General features: G+C 41.8%; 1 protein-coding gene across 1 annotated transcript in view; it reads left to right on the top strand.

Moving 5' to 3' along the window:
* The first annotated feature begins 9,530 nt into the window (after positions 1–9,530).
* LOC306792207 (stromelysin-3-like) overlaps positions 9,531–13,307 on the top strand; it is a 72,261-nt gene continuing 68,484 nt past the window's right edge. The window contains exon 1 of the mRNA XM_079289254.1: positions 9,531–9,645. Within this exon, the coding sequence (XP_079145380.1) occupies positions 9,532–9,645 (114 nt within the window). The 5' untranslated portion in view covers position 9,531. The remainder of the gene's footprint in view (positions 9,646–13,307) is intronic.

Below are 13,307 nucleotides of genomic sequence, written 5' to 3'. Positions count from 1 at the left end.
AGTATTGCTTATATTTCTCTTTCTGGTAAATAGCAGCAAGACTTATCAACAGACATCTTAAAGTCATACAACCACTTTTCAACATTGATTATAGCCTTTTGAATTTTACTGATCACATGTCTAATATTTCTTCCCCTTTTCCAAATTGCTCCATCATCAGCATATAGCAAGGAGCCAATATCTCTGTCAATGTCCATAAAGACGTAATTTATCATAATATTAAATAATATAGGGCTAATAACACTACCTTGGGGGATCCCATTTACTGTAGTAAATTCTTCAGACACGACATCTCCAACTTTTACCTTGAATGATCGACCAGACAAAAAAATCCAATATCCAGTTATACATCCTTCCACTAATACCTATTTTATGCATTTTAATCAATAGGCCCTCTCTCCACATGGAGTCATATGCTTTCTCTATATCAAAATAGACGATAGCCATAATCTCCTTCATATTTATTGCTTTATCTGCCTCGTTGCTAACTTTTATCAATGCGTCCAGTGTCGATCTACCTTTACGAAAGCCATTCTGCGATTTATTTAGCAAGCCCCTTTGCTCTATAAAATAAGTGAATCTGCTCGTGATGATCTTTTCCATCCACTTGCACAAATGAGATGTCAGTGCTTTTGGTCTGTAATTGCCAGCATTCGCTAGGTCTTTCCCAGGTTTACCAAAAGGTAGAATCAAAGCACTCTTCCAGCTGCTTGGCATTACACCTTCCCTCCAAATCATATTAAACAATTTACAAATAATTTCCAAGGCTTTTTCTGGTAATTGTCTAAACATAGCGTAGCATAGTTGGTCTTGACCTGGAGCAGTATACCCACTTCCCTCCAACGCTGTTTTCAGCTCCTGTATTGAAAACTCCATATCAAGGGGTGTTCCTTCATTGCCCTTTTTCTTTCTAATGTGCTGCTAAAATGTCTTCTTTTCTCTGTCTGTGCCTCTCATGACTTCCGCTATGAACATTTGCAAACTTCTTCCCCAATAACGCAGCTTTCTCCTCATTTGTAATTGCCCGATATTCTCCGTCTATCAAAACTGGGATTTTAATTGATTTTCTTTTCCCACTCATCTTTTTGATCATCGCCCAAACATCACGTAACTCTATTTCTCTTCCAATAGCTGAACAGAATTGACTCCATGCATTCCTCTTTGATGACTTAATAACTTTCCGTATTACCGCTCTCTTTCTTTGATAATCGATCAGATTATCTTGGGTCAAAAGACTTCTTAACTTTCTGTAGGCACGATTTCTTTCTTGAATGGCATTTTTACATTCCACCATGGAACCATTTTCTTTTTCCCCATTCACCTTACTCTTAGGAATGCATATTGATGCAGCACCAATAATCATACCAGTCACTGCTCTCGAACAGCTGTCCACATTATTCTCAATAGATATTTCTTCACATGACTTCCTACAACATTCTTTAAATGTTCCCCAGTTAGCTTTAGGAAAACACCATCTTTCTATTATATTACCCTTCTGAGTAAAGATATCACAATTTAATGAGCACCATATAGGACAGTGATCACTCCCTATATTAGATTCATTCATTGTATTCCATTCACACAAATGACTCATATTTCCTGAGACTAATGTAAGATCTAAGCAGGATACTGAGTTTCGAGTAGCATCTACCCTGGTACTGCTTCCATCATTAAGACAAATTAATGATCTCTCCTCTATAAATTCTTCAACTACCCCTCCGTTGGTATCAGTGACCTCACTTCCCCATAATGTATTTTGAGCATTAAAATCGCCACACCAAATTTATCTTTTTCCAATATTTCCTGATATCTCGTGAAACATTTCCATAGATAGCTTTTTACAAGTATTATAGAAGTTTACTAACTTTATATCTCCTCTTGGACTACATACTTATATCATAATACATTCATACTGTTCTGGAACATTAATCTTTCTATGTGCTAAGTTATCCTTGATAAATGTTACACACCCTCCACCTTGTTTTCCGATTCTATCACATCTGACAGAGCTGAATCCTGAAATGACAAAGTCCAATTGAGGTTTTAACCAAGTTTCTTGAATGCAAATAACATCTGGTGTAACTGTCAGATCAGCTACAACATTCTTGAATTCTTGCCCATTTGCAATTAGACTTCTGGCATTCCATTGTAGTATATGCAACACCATTATGAGGTTAATCACCCTGAGCATCATAGTTGGGAGGGTTCAACATCTTGTGAATCAGATCAGCCTTAACTTCTTTAATCCCCAGTATCTCTATGGCTGCCTCTACGATCGTCTTTATTCTGTCACTGCTTCCGGATAAGACACTTGATTAAGTATTTTATATTTCTGCACTTCTTTTGCTGGTATTTGAACTGGGCATCCTCCAAAAGCAGCGCTGTGTTCACCGCCGCAGTTACATTTAATTTTTACATCTTGACCACATTTTCCATATTCATGCTCGCCTCCACATCTTGCACATCTCTGCTTACCCTTACATTGCCCTGCGGTATGTCCCATTCTTTGACACTTGAAGCATCTTAAAGGAGCTGGAATAAACTATTTTACATCATAGCTCATATAACCTATTCTTATTTTCTTAGACAAGATATTTTCAAACTCCAGCAGCATCGATAGGCTATCAGTTTTCCTTCCATTTCGATTTATTTGCAGTCTGGAAGCTTTCACTACCTTTCCTCCTTTCACTTCCTTAATTATCTCATCTATGGACACTGACAATGGCACATCCTGTATAACACCTCTCAGCTTTGAAACGCTCCCAGGAATATGACAGCTGATCCTTTCTCCATTCAAAGTTTCAGCTCCGAGGATCTTCTCTCTCGTTGCCTTTGATCTGTAGCAAAGATCAAAAGACGCCTGTTGCTTAAAAACTTGGCAAACTTAATCTTTCCTATTTCCTTCTCTATTGCCTTTGTCAGTTTTAACGGGTGATAATGGGCCCCTTCATTCTTAAACGCAATCCCAACTTTCCATTCAGTTGAGTCATCCTCCTTCCCCACACTTGATCTAGTAGCCTTGACTTTTTTACTCTCCTCGCCAAACTCACTTCCGGAGCAGCCTGAACTGCCGCTCCCCTTTCTCTTCTTTCTGTTAGCTTCTTGCCATGCCATATTATCATTCTCACCATCTGAACTATCACCCATGATATCTGCATTCACGGTACAGTTGTTGCTCAACCACACAATTCTGTTCTCTTCTCGTACTCCACCACTTTTCCAAAAAACTTTCTTTCTCTGGTCTCGTCGCACACTGATGACGTCCGGTCCCTTTTCTTCTTCCTCTTCACCGTTCCTTCATGTTCACTTTCATCAATGGCGTCACTTCATTTTAATCTTAATGCCAGTTAATCACATCCTGTGAACACCTTCAAAATAAAACAATTTACCAACGAAACAGTCCTCTATTAATAAAGAACACCAAAATGAAGTCAAGTATGCTATACAAAATAAATAGTTAATGTATTGCATCCCAACTCTTGATGTTTGGAAACTTTAAAGAAAAGGCTAGTGGTTGTCTTGAAACCTTTATTTCGAAGGTATCAATAAAGCGGTATTTTCTCCAGTCAACGCTCTATTCTACTGCGCTTGGTGTGCAGGGAAAATGCAACAGCGCCCCCTGCTGGTACAATGACAACTGATCTCTCAGGTGCTCTATGTTTGTCTATTTGTTTGTCTGTATGTTTAATGTGTTGTTTTGTTCCTTTTTCTATAGGCTAGCTACGTTATGTTGTATGGTGTTTTAACAATGAACACCTGCTCCTACATTTTATTGCACATAACTGTAGCAACTCTAGTACCCTCGTCATAACAGCAGAGGGCAAACCAGGAACAGAGAGCACATGCAGGACGCTGTTGACAGGAAGAGGTAGTGAAGAAGAGTCGCTCCGTAAAAAGACCTTGGACTGCGGTCTAAAAGTTAAACAAAAAATAAATTAAAATCTTCAGATGTCTTTTCCTAACCACTTTGGTCCGTGTACGTTTTGATAGTCTGTTTTACCGTTTAATCGAATAAACGAATATTGAAACGTGGCCGAAGATGGAATACAAAAGTGTGGAGAAGAAGAAGCTTCCCAGTGAGCACTAACCCGGATTTCAACGTTGATATCTGGTTGAAAAAGCGTTGAAATGGAGCCTGAACGTCTAAGACCTTTTTTCTACGTGTTTTAAACCGTCTAAATTACGGTTACAATATCAACCTGTCACAAAACACCAATTTCTTTTAAAATATTGATGGTTTGTTCAGTTGTAGGTTGAAAGAGACGCGATTTTGGTTACTTTAAACGTATTTCTCCAAAATCATATTCCGCTGTCCGTTCATATGTGGTCTACATGGAGACGTGATTTCAATGCATTCAATGTCTCATATAAAACGTCGTAAATATGGAACTATAGACTGTGTGCTGTCAACAAGAAGCTCCCAGGACATCATAATGAGAGCAGAGCACATTATGACTGTATATGTTCATTAAAATACAACTCAGTGTTTACTGCTGGAATACGCATGCGCACGGACTCTGTGCAATTTTCTGCTAAGGTAGAGGCTGGCTGGAAACAAACACGGCACTATTTGAGCTAGCTAGCTAGAGCTTACTGAGTTCATGAGCGAAGTGAACGAGCTGACGGAATAAACGAGGCTTCACGCTAACGACACACTCTGTAAGTCCTTGAACTAACGTTCCCAGTGAGCATTTTTTGGTTCAAAAGACGTCTAAAAGATGTCTATGCCCGACGTTGAAAAGACGGTCAGAATTGGTTCAAAAGTGAAAGGTTTTTCGCGACTATTTGTAGACGTTGGAAAGACGTTCACCCTTAGACCAGATTTAAACGTGATTTGCAATACTATAATTTTTCGTCCTCCACATTGTGCTAATACTAATATATCATGATGTAGAGGCTTACTAAGAAACCACATCCACATTTATCAGTTGAAAGCCAGTATTGGACATCACGTCGATATCTGGTCTAAACGTGAGCGTTGAATCAACGTCTACAAATAGTCGGCTAAGAACCTTTCACTTTTCACCGTGTTTTAACCGTGTATTCAACCTCACCGTGTTTTAACCATGTATTCAACCTCACCGTGTTTTAACCGTGTATTCAACGCCGAAATGCTTACAGTGCTTCTGGGTATATAACACATCAACAGTTTCCACTTACAGGACAAAAGACCAAGTGACACAGCAACAGTTCATTTGTATTTATTAAAGCACAATATAAATATAACAATGTTCTTTCTATAAAAACATAATCTCCTTTTCCTTCTTTAAATGTTGTTTTAAAGCCACACAGGGGCCTGTTTCAGGAGATCTGCCATATTTTCAAGCTGGACATCTGTAAATAAAACAACCCAGTGAGCACTAACCCGGATTTCAACGTTGATTTCTGGTTGAAAAAGCGTTGATATGGGGTCTGAACGTCTAAGACGCATTTTAACCGTCTTTTGAACTGACTAAATTACGGTTAAAATGTCAACGTGTCACAAAACAGCAATTTGTTTTAAAATATTGATGGTTTGTTCAGTTGTAGGTTGAAAGAGACGCGATTTTGGTTACTTTAAACGTATTTCTCCAAAATCATATTCCGCTGTCCGTTCATATGTGGTCTACACGGAGACGTGATTTCAACGCATTCAATGTCTCATATAAAACGTCGTAAATATGGAACTATAGACTGTGTGCTGTCAACAAGAAGCTCCCAGGACATCATAATGAGAGCAGAGCACATTATGTCTGTATATGTTCATTAAAATACAACTCAGTGTTTACTGCTGGAATACGCATGCGCACGGACTCTGCATTGTTCTAAGTTAGAGGCTGGAAACACGACAAGGTTTGAGCTAGCTAGCTCTTACTGAGTGATGAGGAAGTGAACGAGCTGATGGAATAAACGAGGCTTCACGCTAACGATGTACTCTGTAAGTACTTGAACTACTTTATTCCAGTATTGCAAACCGAAATATTATTACCATACCATTAATATCATGTTATGATCATCATGCGGGCGAGGCTGCTAGCTTGTTAGCATGTAGCGTTAGCAGGTTACGAACAGTAAACCTAAACAGTCAACAGTAGACATGTGTGTTAGTTAATGTACTGTACTAACGTTAATAGATCATGGTCAAAACATTGTTGTTTGGGTTATGGCAATATATAAACAATATTGTGTAATATCCAGGTCAGTATCGTTCCGTTGAAGACACGTCTATGGTCTCCGGTGTAGAGACGTTCAAAACTGGTCTAAGTCAATATGTTTTTCTCATACTTGTTTTATTTACAGATGTCCAGCTTGAAAATATGGCAGATCTCCTGAAAATTCTCTCTCACTCACTCATTTTTTCTTCTCTCTCTCTCCCACTAATTCTTTCCCCTCTCTCTCTCTCTCACTCTCTCTCTCACTAATTATTTCTTCTCTCTCTCACTAATTCTTTCTTCTCTCTCTCGCTCTCTCATGAATTCTTTCCTCTCTCTCTCTCTCTCTCACTCATTCTTTCTTCTCCCTCTCTCTCTCTCTCTCTCTCTTTCTTTCTTTCTCTCTCTCACTCATTCTTTCTTCTCTCTCTCACTCACTCATTCTTTCTTCTCTCTCTCTCTCTCACTCACTAATTCTTTCTTCTCTCTCTCTCCCACTAATTCTTTCCCCTCTCTCTCTCTCTCACTCTCTCTCTCTCTCACTAATTCTTTCTTCTCTCTCTCACTAATTCTTTCTTCTCTCTCTCTCACTAATTCTTTCTTCTCTCTCTCGCTCTCTCATGAATTCTTTCCTCTCTCTCTCTCACTCATTCTTTCTTCTCCCTCTCTCTCTCTCTCTCTCTTTCTTTCTTTCTCTCTCTCTCTCACTCATTCTTTCTTCTCTCTCTCACTCACTCATTCTTTCTTCTCTCTCTCTCTCTCTCACTCACTAATTCTTTCTTCTCTCTCTCTCCCACTAATTCTTTCCCCTCTCTCTCTCTCTCTCTCTCTCTCTCTCACTAATTCTTTCTTCTCTCTCTCACTAATTCTTTCTTCTCTCTCTCTCTCACTAATTCTTTCTTCTCTCTCTCGCTCTCTCATGAATTCTTTCCTCTCTCTCTCTCTCACTCATTCTTTCTTCTCCCTCTCTCTCTCTCTCTCTCTTTCTTTCTTTCTCTCTCTCACTCATTCTTTCTTCTCTCTCTCACTCACTCATTCTTTCTTCTCTCTCTCTCTCTCTCACTCACTAATTCTTTCTTCTCTCTCTCTCCCACTAATTCTTTCCCCTCTCTCTCTCTCTCTCTCTCTCTCACTCTCTCTCTCTCACTAATTATTTCTTCTCTCTCTCACTAATTCTTTCTTCTCTCTCTCTCACTCATTCTTTCTTCTCCCTCTCTCTCTCTCTCTCTCTCTCTCTCTCTCTCTCTCTCTCTCTCTCTCTCTCTCTCTTTCTTTGTTTCTCTCTCTCACTCATTCTTTCTTCTCTCTCTCACTCACTCATTCTTTCTTCTCTCTCTCTCTCTTTCTTTCTTCTCTCTCTCTTTATCTCTCACTCACTCACTCACTCACTCATTCTTTCTTCTCGCTCTCTCTCACTCATTCTTTCTTCTCGCTCTCTCTCTCTTTCTTCTCTCTCTCTCTCTCTCTTTCTTTCTTCTCTCTCTCTCTCTCTCTCTCTCTCTCTCTCTCTCTCTCTCTCTCTCTCTCTCTCTCTCTCTCTCTCTGTGTGTCTCTCTCTCATACAGTCATTCAGGTCTTAGGGATCTTCAGAGGTCTTTCCCCCCCCCCCCCCCCACACACACATGCCATTTTAAAATAAAAGCCCCACAGAATGAATCCTAACTGAAATGCTTGTGATGAGCCTGTCATTTAATAACCGGTTTGTGTTTAACTAACATTATGATTCTGTCTCCTCTCCCCTTCTCCCCCACACCCCACACCCCATTTCAAAATAAAAGCCCTAGAGAGTGAATTCTAACTGAACTGCTTGTCATGAAGCCTGTCATTTAATAACCTCTGTTTATGTGTCAAACATGATGATTATGTCTCCTCTCCCCCTCCCTCCCCCACCCAGTCCCACCCTTTCAAAATAAAAGCCTCATGGATTAACTGTATTTAAACATTTCGCTCAAAATTAGGCTTTTTTGTTGAAATAATGAATGCTCTTACTAATACTGCGACAACTACTACTACTGCTAATATTTCGAGTATTACCACTACTACTACAACGTTTGCTGTTGCTACTATTACTACTACTGCTACTGCTATTACTGCTACCATAAATATTATTACTACCACTACCACTACTATTATTACTGATACCACGACTGCTAATACTGCTATTCCTGCTACTACCAGTACTAATAACCAGTACTAATACTACTACAGCTATTAGTACGACTGCTGATACTACTACTTCTACTACTTCTTCTAATTACAAATACTTCGACGACAACTTCTACTACTACTGCTACTACAAATATCACTACTGCTACAACTAGTACTTATTCAAATGCTACTCATACTTATACTGCGAATAATACTTCTACTACTACTACAACAAATATCACTACCGCTGGAATTCTTTTAAGCTACAGAAACCGTTCGAATATCAAAATGTTCAGCTCTTTCAGGAGAGGGGTGACATAACTTCATATTTGTAATCTTTCAACTTTTTGAATTATTCAGCTTTTTGCAATTTTAAAAAAATTGGATATCTATTTTCAGCAATGTTTTTGAGATTCATTTCAGCTTTCAGCATTCCAACGCATTTTCAGCAGGAAATGCATTTTCTAGTTTTGAAATATTCTTATTTCGGGTGACCTGCTGTGCTCTGCGTCTCGTTTTAAAGGAAAAAACAAAAAAGGGATTTGTAAAAACGAAAAACGAGAATACCATGGTATTTCCGACTGAACGGTAAAACAGATGACTAAAATGTACACGGACCTTGGGGGACTTTGGTTCTTGGTTTTTCCGTTTTTGAATTCAGAACGAAAAACGGAAATACGACCGCACATTTCCGTTTTCCCGTTGTTGGTTTGAAACGAAAAACGAGAATACCATGGTATTTCCGTATTTAGTTTTTTCCGAATTAACGGTAAAACAAATGACCAACACGTACACGGACCAATCTGGCCAATCTTCTGGTGAACGTCCGTTACCTGTTCGAAGGCACGGTGCAGGAAGAGTTTTTGTCTTTTTTGTGTTTTTTATCTTGTAAACAAATGCCACGCGCGAGCAAACTGTTCTCTCATTGGTCCGATTTTTAGGCTCTGTTGCGTTTTATTTTTTAAGGTGGGGGGGGGGGGACCTAAATGTAGAAGGGATGTAGAAGGGGGTGCGTGGCCTAAAAAGTTTGGGAACCGCTGGTCTACTCCATTACATTTCATTCCAGAAGACTCCTCCTTTACTGCACTCCTTCCATCTTCGTGCGTTTGGAATGAAAGGGGTTAAATCACGTGTGTAGCTTTTGGGAGCTCATAAGAAGTGTCGCTAGGAGGACTGAGACGTCACTGCGCTACACAGCGTCCCGTTCCGCTCACACCGGTACTCTAGCGTCCTGCTCCCGTGAGAGAACACGATGCGGACTGTGTCCGTCCTGGTTTGCGTCATCTTGCCTTTGCACCTTTTCCTCTGTGTTCATTCTCTGCCGGTCCGCGACCAGCAGCCCGCCAGCAGGTCCAAGCAGCCACAGGTGAGTCAAACACGGACACCTGAGCATTAAGCAGAGATAGAGAGTTGGACAGGGAACTTTATGCATGTGAAGATCACACAATGCTGAGCAGGCGGGGACACAAGAGGTGTGCGTGTGTGCGTGCGCGCGTGCGTGCGTGTGTGTGCGTGTGTGTGTGTGTGAGACAAGAGCGATGGAGTTCAAGACAAAGAATTGCGTATAGAGTGGTCTCACCTACGTCACGATCTCCTTAGTTACGAGGTCTGTCCGCCATGTTGGAGTACATACAGATCCTACATGGCGGCGAGTAAACAAGGAAGTGCGGCGAAAATACCATACTTTGAATCACTGGATAGTGCATCAAAGGTTCGCTACCTGGCCAAATTGAAGGTTATTGGTAACTTGGATCCCTATACGATGAGTGCAGATCGTTTCAGTGCCGATCCTACTTATCTTCCATCGGTAAACTACGCCAACATCAACACGTATCTCGTGAACACCCCCAGTCCTTACACAAAAGACGAGTTGGAGTGCTACAAAGGGCTCGACGCTTCTAATCAGTTTGTCAGTGGATGGGTCCGAGACGTCAAAGCAACGGTCGTCGAGAATTCTCATCTCGTCATTGGAAGAGTAAATATATACAGATCTGGTCAGATATTTAGCAATATTCAATGTTTACTCAGCGCAAACAGACACGTGTGTTTGTTTACATTGTACATGCATGTCATTGTGTGCGTGTGTGTAGGAATTAACTTTCAACTAACTCCTAACTTCATCCCCCCCCCCCCCCCCCACACACACACACACACACATATATATATATATATATATATATATATATATATATATATATATATATATATATATATATATATATATATATATATATATATATATATATATATGATCTGACGTTAAACTCATATCAAGCAATGCTGAGGCTGCATCTATGTGTTTCGCTGTTGTACACGCTCGACACGTCTCTGGTACCGACTGCTGTCACGGGCCGATGAAGCTTCGGTAACCTTCTCATGTCCAAGTTTAATTTATATTTCCTTTATTAAATACTGTTCACAAACGAATTTGTAAATAAAATCACTGACCACTTATAAAGTGATCCGCACATACTCTAGTGTACGCCAAATTCCATTCCTTTATATCTCGAGAGATGCGTGACAGCCATTCCTCGCGACGTCGCTTGGATAGCTCCTTCGTGTCATTTCCTTGATGTGTAATGACCGCTGGCAAAGGAAAGAATGATTTCTTGTCTCTATCAGCTCTGCTGCCACAACCAAAGACAGCACAAAACTTCACCACCGATAGGTTATGCGACTCAGCCGTGCATGCCAGTGGCTTTGTGTGTACTCCAACATGGCCGACAGCTAAACTGTGACGTCACACGAGACCACTCTATTGGTGAATGTTTATCATGTAATTTACGGTCAGTAAAGCCAGCTAAAATCAGCTGTATGTTTCATGACATATTTCTCATAAAACTCATAAAACCATAAGTGGTTCAAGAGGAAGTGAAGCGAAATTGTTATATTGAAAGAGCTGCAAACTGCTGTCACTTTCATACAAGGCTCCCTGCCAGCTTTCAGCTCAACGAGAGGTCTGCTATCTATGTGAACTGTTTTTGAAATATCTGACATGTAAAATGATTATGAACCCTGAAACTCATTGGTCCTGTAGTTGTTATACCAAAAAGTTGTTTAATCCATTTGAGGATGAGTGTGGCTGAGATACTGTATTTTATTAATGGAAATGGATTTTAGTTATAGAATCAAAGCTTCCTTTTCATGAAGTAAAGAACAATGAGGCGTCATGCAAGTTATATCATTGTACTGTATGCCCAGACAGAACATCTGCAGGCCTGCTTTGCGGTATAGCTGTCAACGGCGTGAGTGAGAGAGTCAGATTAAGCAGGCAGAGGCAAGTCATCTGGCAACTGGTGGTGGTTAAAAAACTCTGCTTGTTTGCTGACTCGGACGAACAGGAGAACACAGCAGATACTTAGAGAGAGACACATCAGGCAAACAGACAGCCGGTGACTGGTGCATCATGCAGAAAACAACCAGCCCAGCCAAACAGGACCATCATACAACAGTATCAAACATTGCTATTCATTATATCATCCGTGACTTTATTAGCCAATCTTCCTAACATGCAGTGAAACCATGACAACATGTTGTGTGGGCATTAAGCCACCCCATAAAACACCTTTCTTTTCATTTTATTCGATGACTTTTTGGCCATTTAGCCTTTACTATTGACAGGATAGATGGACTGGAAAGACAGAGAGGGCCATGCAGCAAAGGGTCACAGGTCGGATTCAAAGCCGGTAAATGGTGCGGCCGCTCTACCAGCTGAGCTACCTGGCACCGCCACAAAACATGTGTGATTGACAGTGAATGACTTCTGTTCACTTTAGTTTGCCCTACATGAGTGAGTTCATCCGCATAATCAACATTCAGCGCTGGAAAGTGACGAAGCACATTATTCAAGTCTGCACGAATGAACAATTTTGAAGTCCTTGAACTTTACTTGGGTATTTCCATTTTCTGCTACTGCTACGTCTACTCCACTACGTTTCAGTGGGAAATACTATACTCTTTACTCTCTTAATATCATTATAAAGCTATAATTACCAGACGTGATAGCGTGTGTGTGTTATCATGGTGTTTGTACGTCTGACAGATTTTGTCATTGTGATATTGTCACAACCGTGCAAACGTTTCAGGTGTAGTTGAGATCAAAGTATATTTTGCTAATTTAATCTTAAAGTGACTTTGATGTCTCAGTATCAGAGAAGATGGTCTATTTCTATAGAGTTATTCTTCATGCTCGTCATCGGATCCACCGATTCAGATTCTGAAGAAATCATGGAGAAACTCCTTCAGCTCAAACTCCAGTAGATCCTCCAGCAGAGACCGGTCCACCGTGGACGGACCCAGATCCTCCAGCAGAGACCGGCCCACCGTGGACGGACCCAGATCCTCCAGCAGAGACCGGCCCACCGTGGACGGACCCAGATCCTCCAGCAGAGACCGGTCCACCGTGGACGGACCCAGATCCTCCAGCAGAGACCGGTCCACCGTGGACGGACCCAGATCCTCCAGCAGAGACCGGTCCACCGTGGACGGACCCAGATCCTCCAGCAGAGACCGGTCCACCGTGGACGGACCCAGCTCCTCCAGCAGAGACCGGTCCACCGTGGACGGACCCAGATCCTCCAGCAGAGACCGGCCCACCGTGGACGGACCCAGATCCTCCAGCAGAGACCGGTCCACCGTGGACGGACCCAGATCCTCCAGCAGAGACCGGCCCACCGTGGACGGACCCAGATCCTCCAGCAGAGACCGGTCCACCGTGGACGGACCCAGATCCTCCAGCAGAGACCGGTCCACCGTGGACGGACCCAGATCCTCCAGCAGAGACCGGCCCACCGTGGACGGACCCAGATCCTCCAGCAGAGACCGGTCCACCGTGGACGGACCCAGATCCTCCAGCAGAGACCGGTCCACCGTGGACGGACCCAGATCCTCCAGCAGAGACCGGTCCACCGTGGACGGACCCAGATCCTCCAGCAGAGACCGGTCCACCGTGGACGGACCCAGATCCTCCAGCAGAGACCGGCTGACCTGCAGGCGGGAGGCGGCGAGCTCAACACCCAAGAGCAGAGC

The sequence above is a fragment of the Melanostigma gelatinosum genome, assembly GCF_949748355.1.
Source record: "Melanostigma gelatinosum genome assembly, chromosome: 18".
Taxonomy (NCBI): domain Eukaryota; kingdom Metazoa; phylum Chordata; class Actinopteri; order Perciformes; family Zoarcidae; genus Melanostigma; species Melanostigma gelatinosum.
The sequence above is the reverse complement of the archived record's forward strand: the minus strand, read 5'-3'. Positions and strand labels throughout refer to the sequence as shown.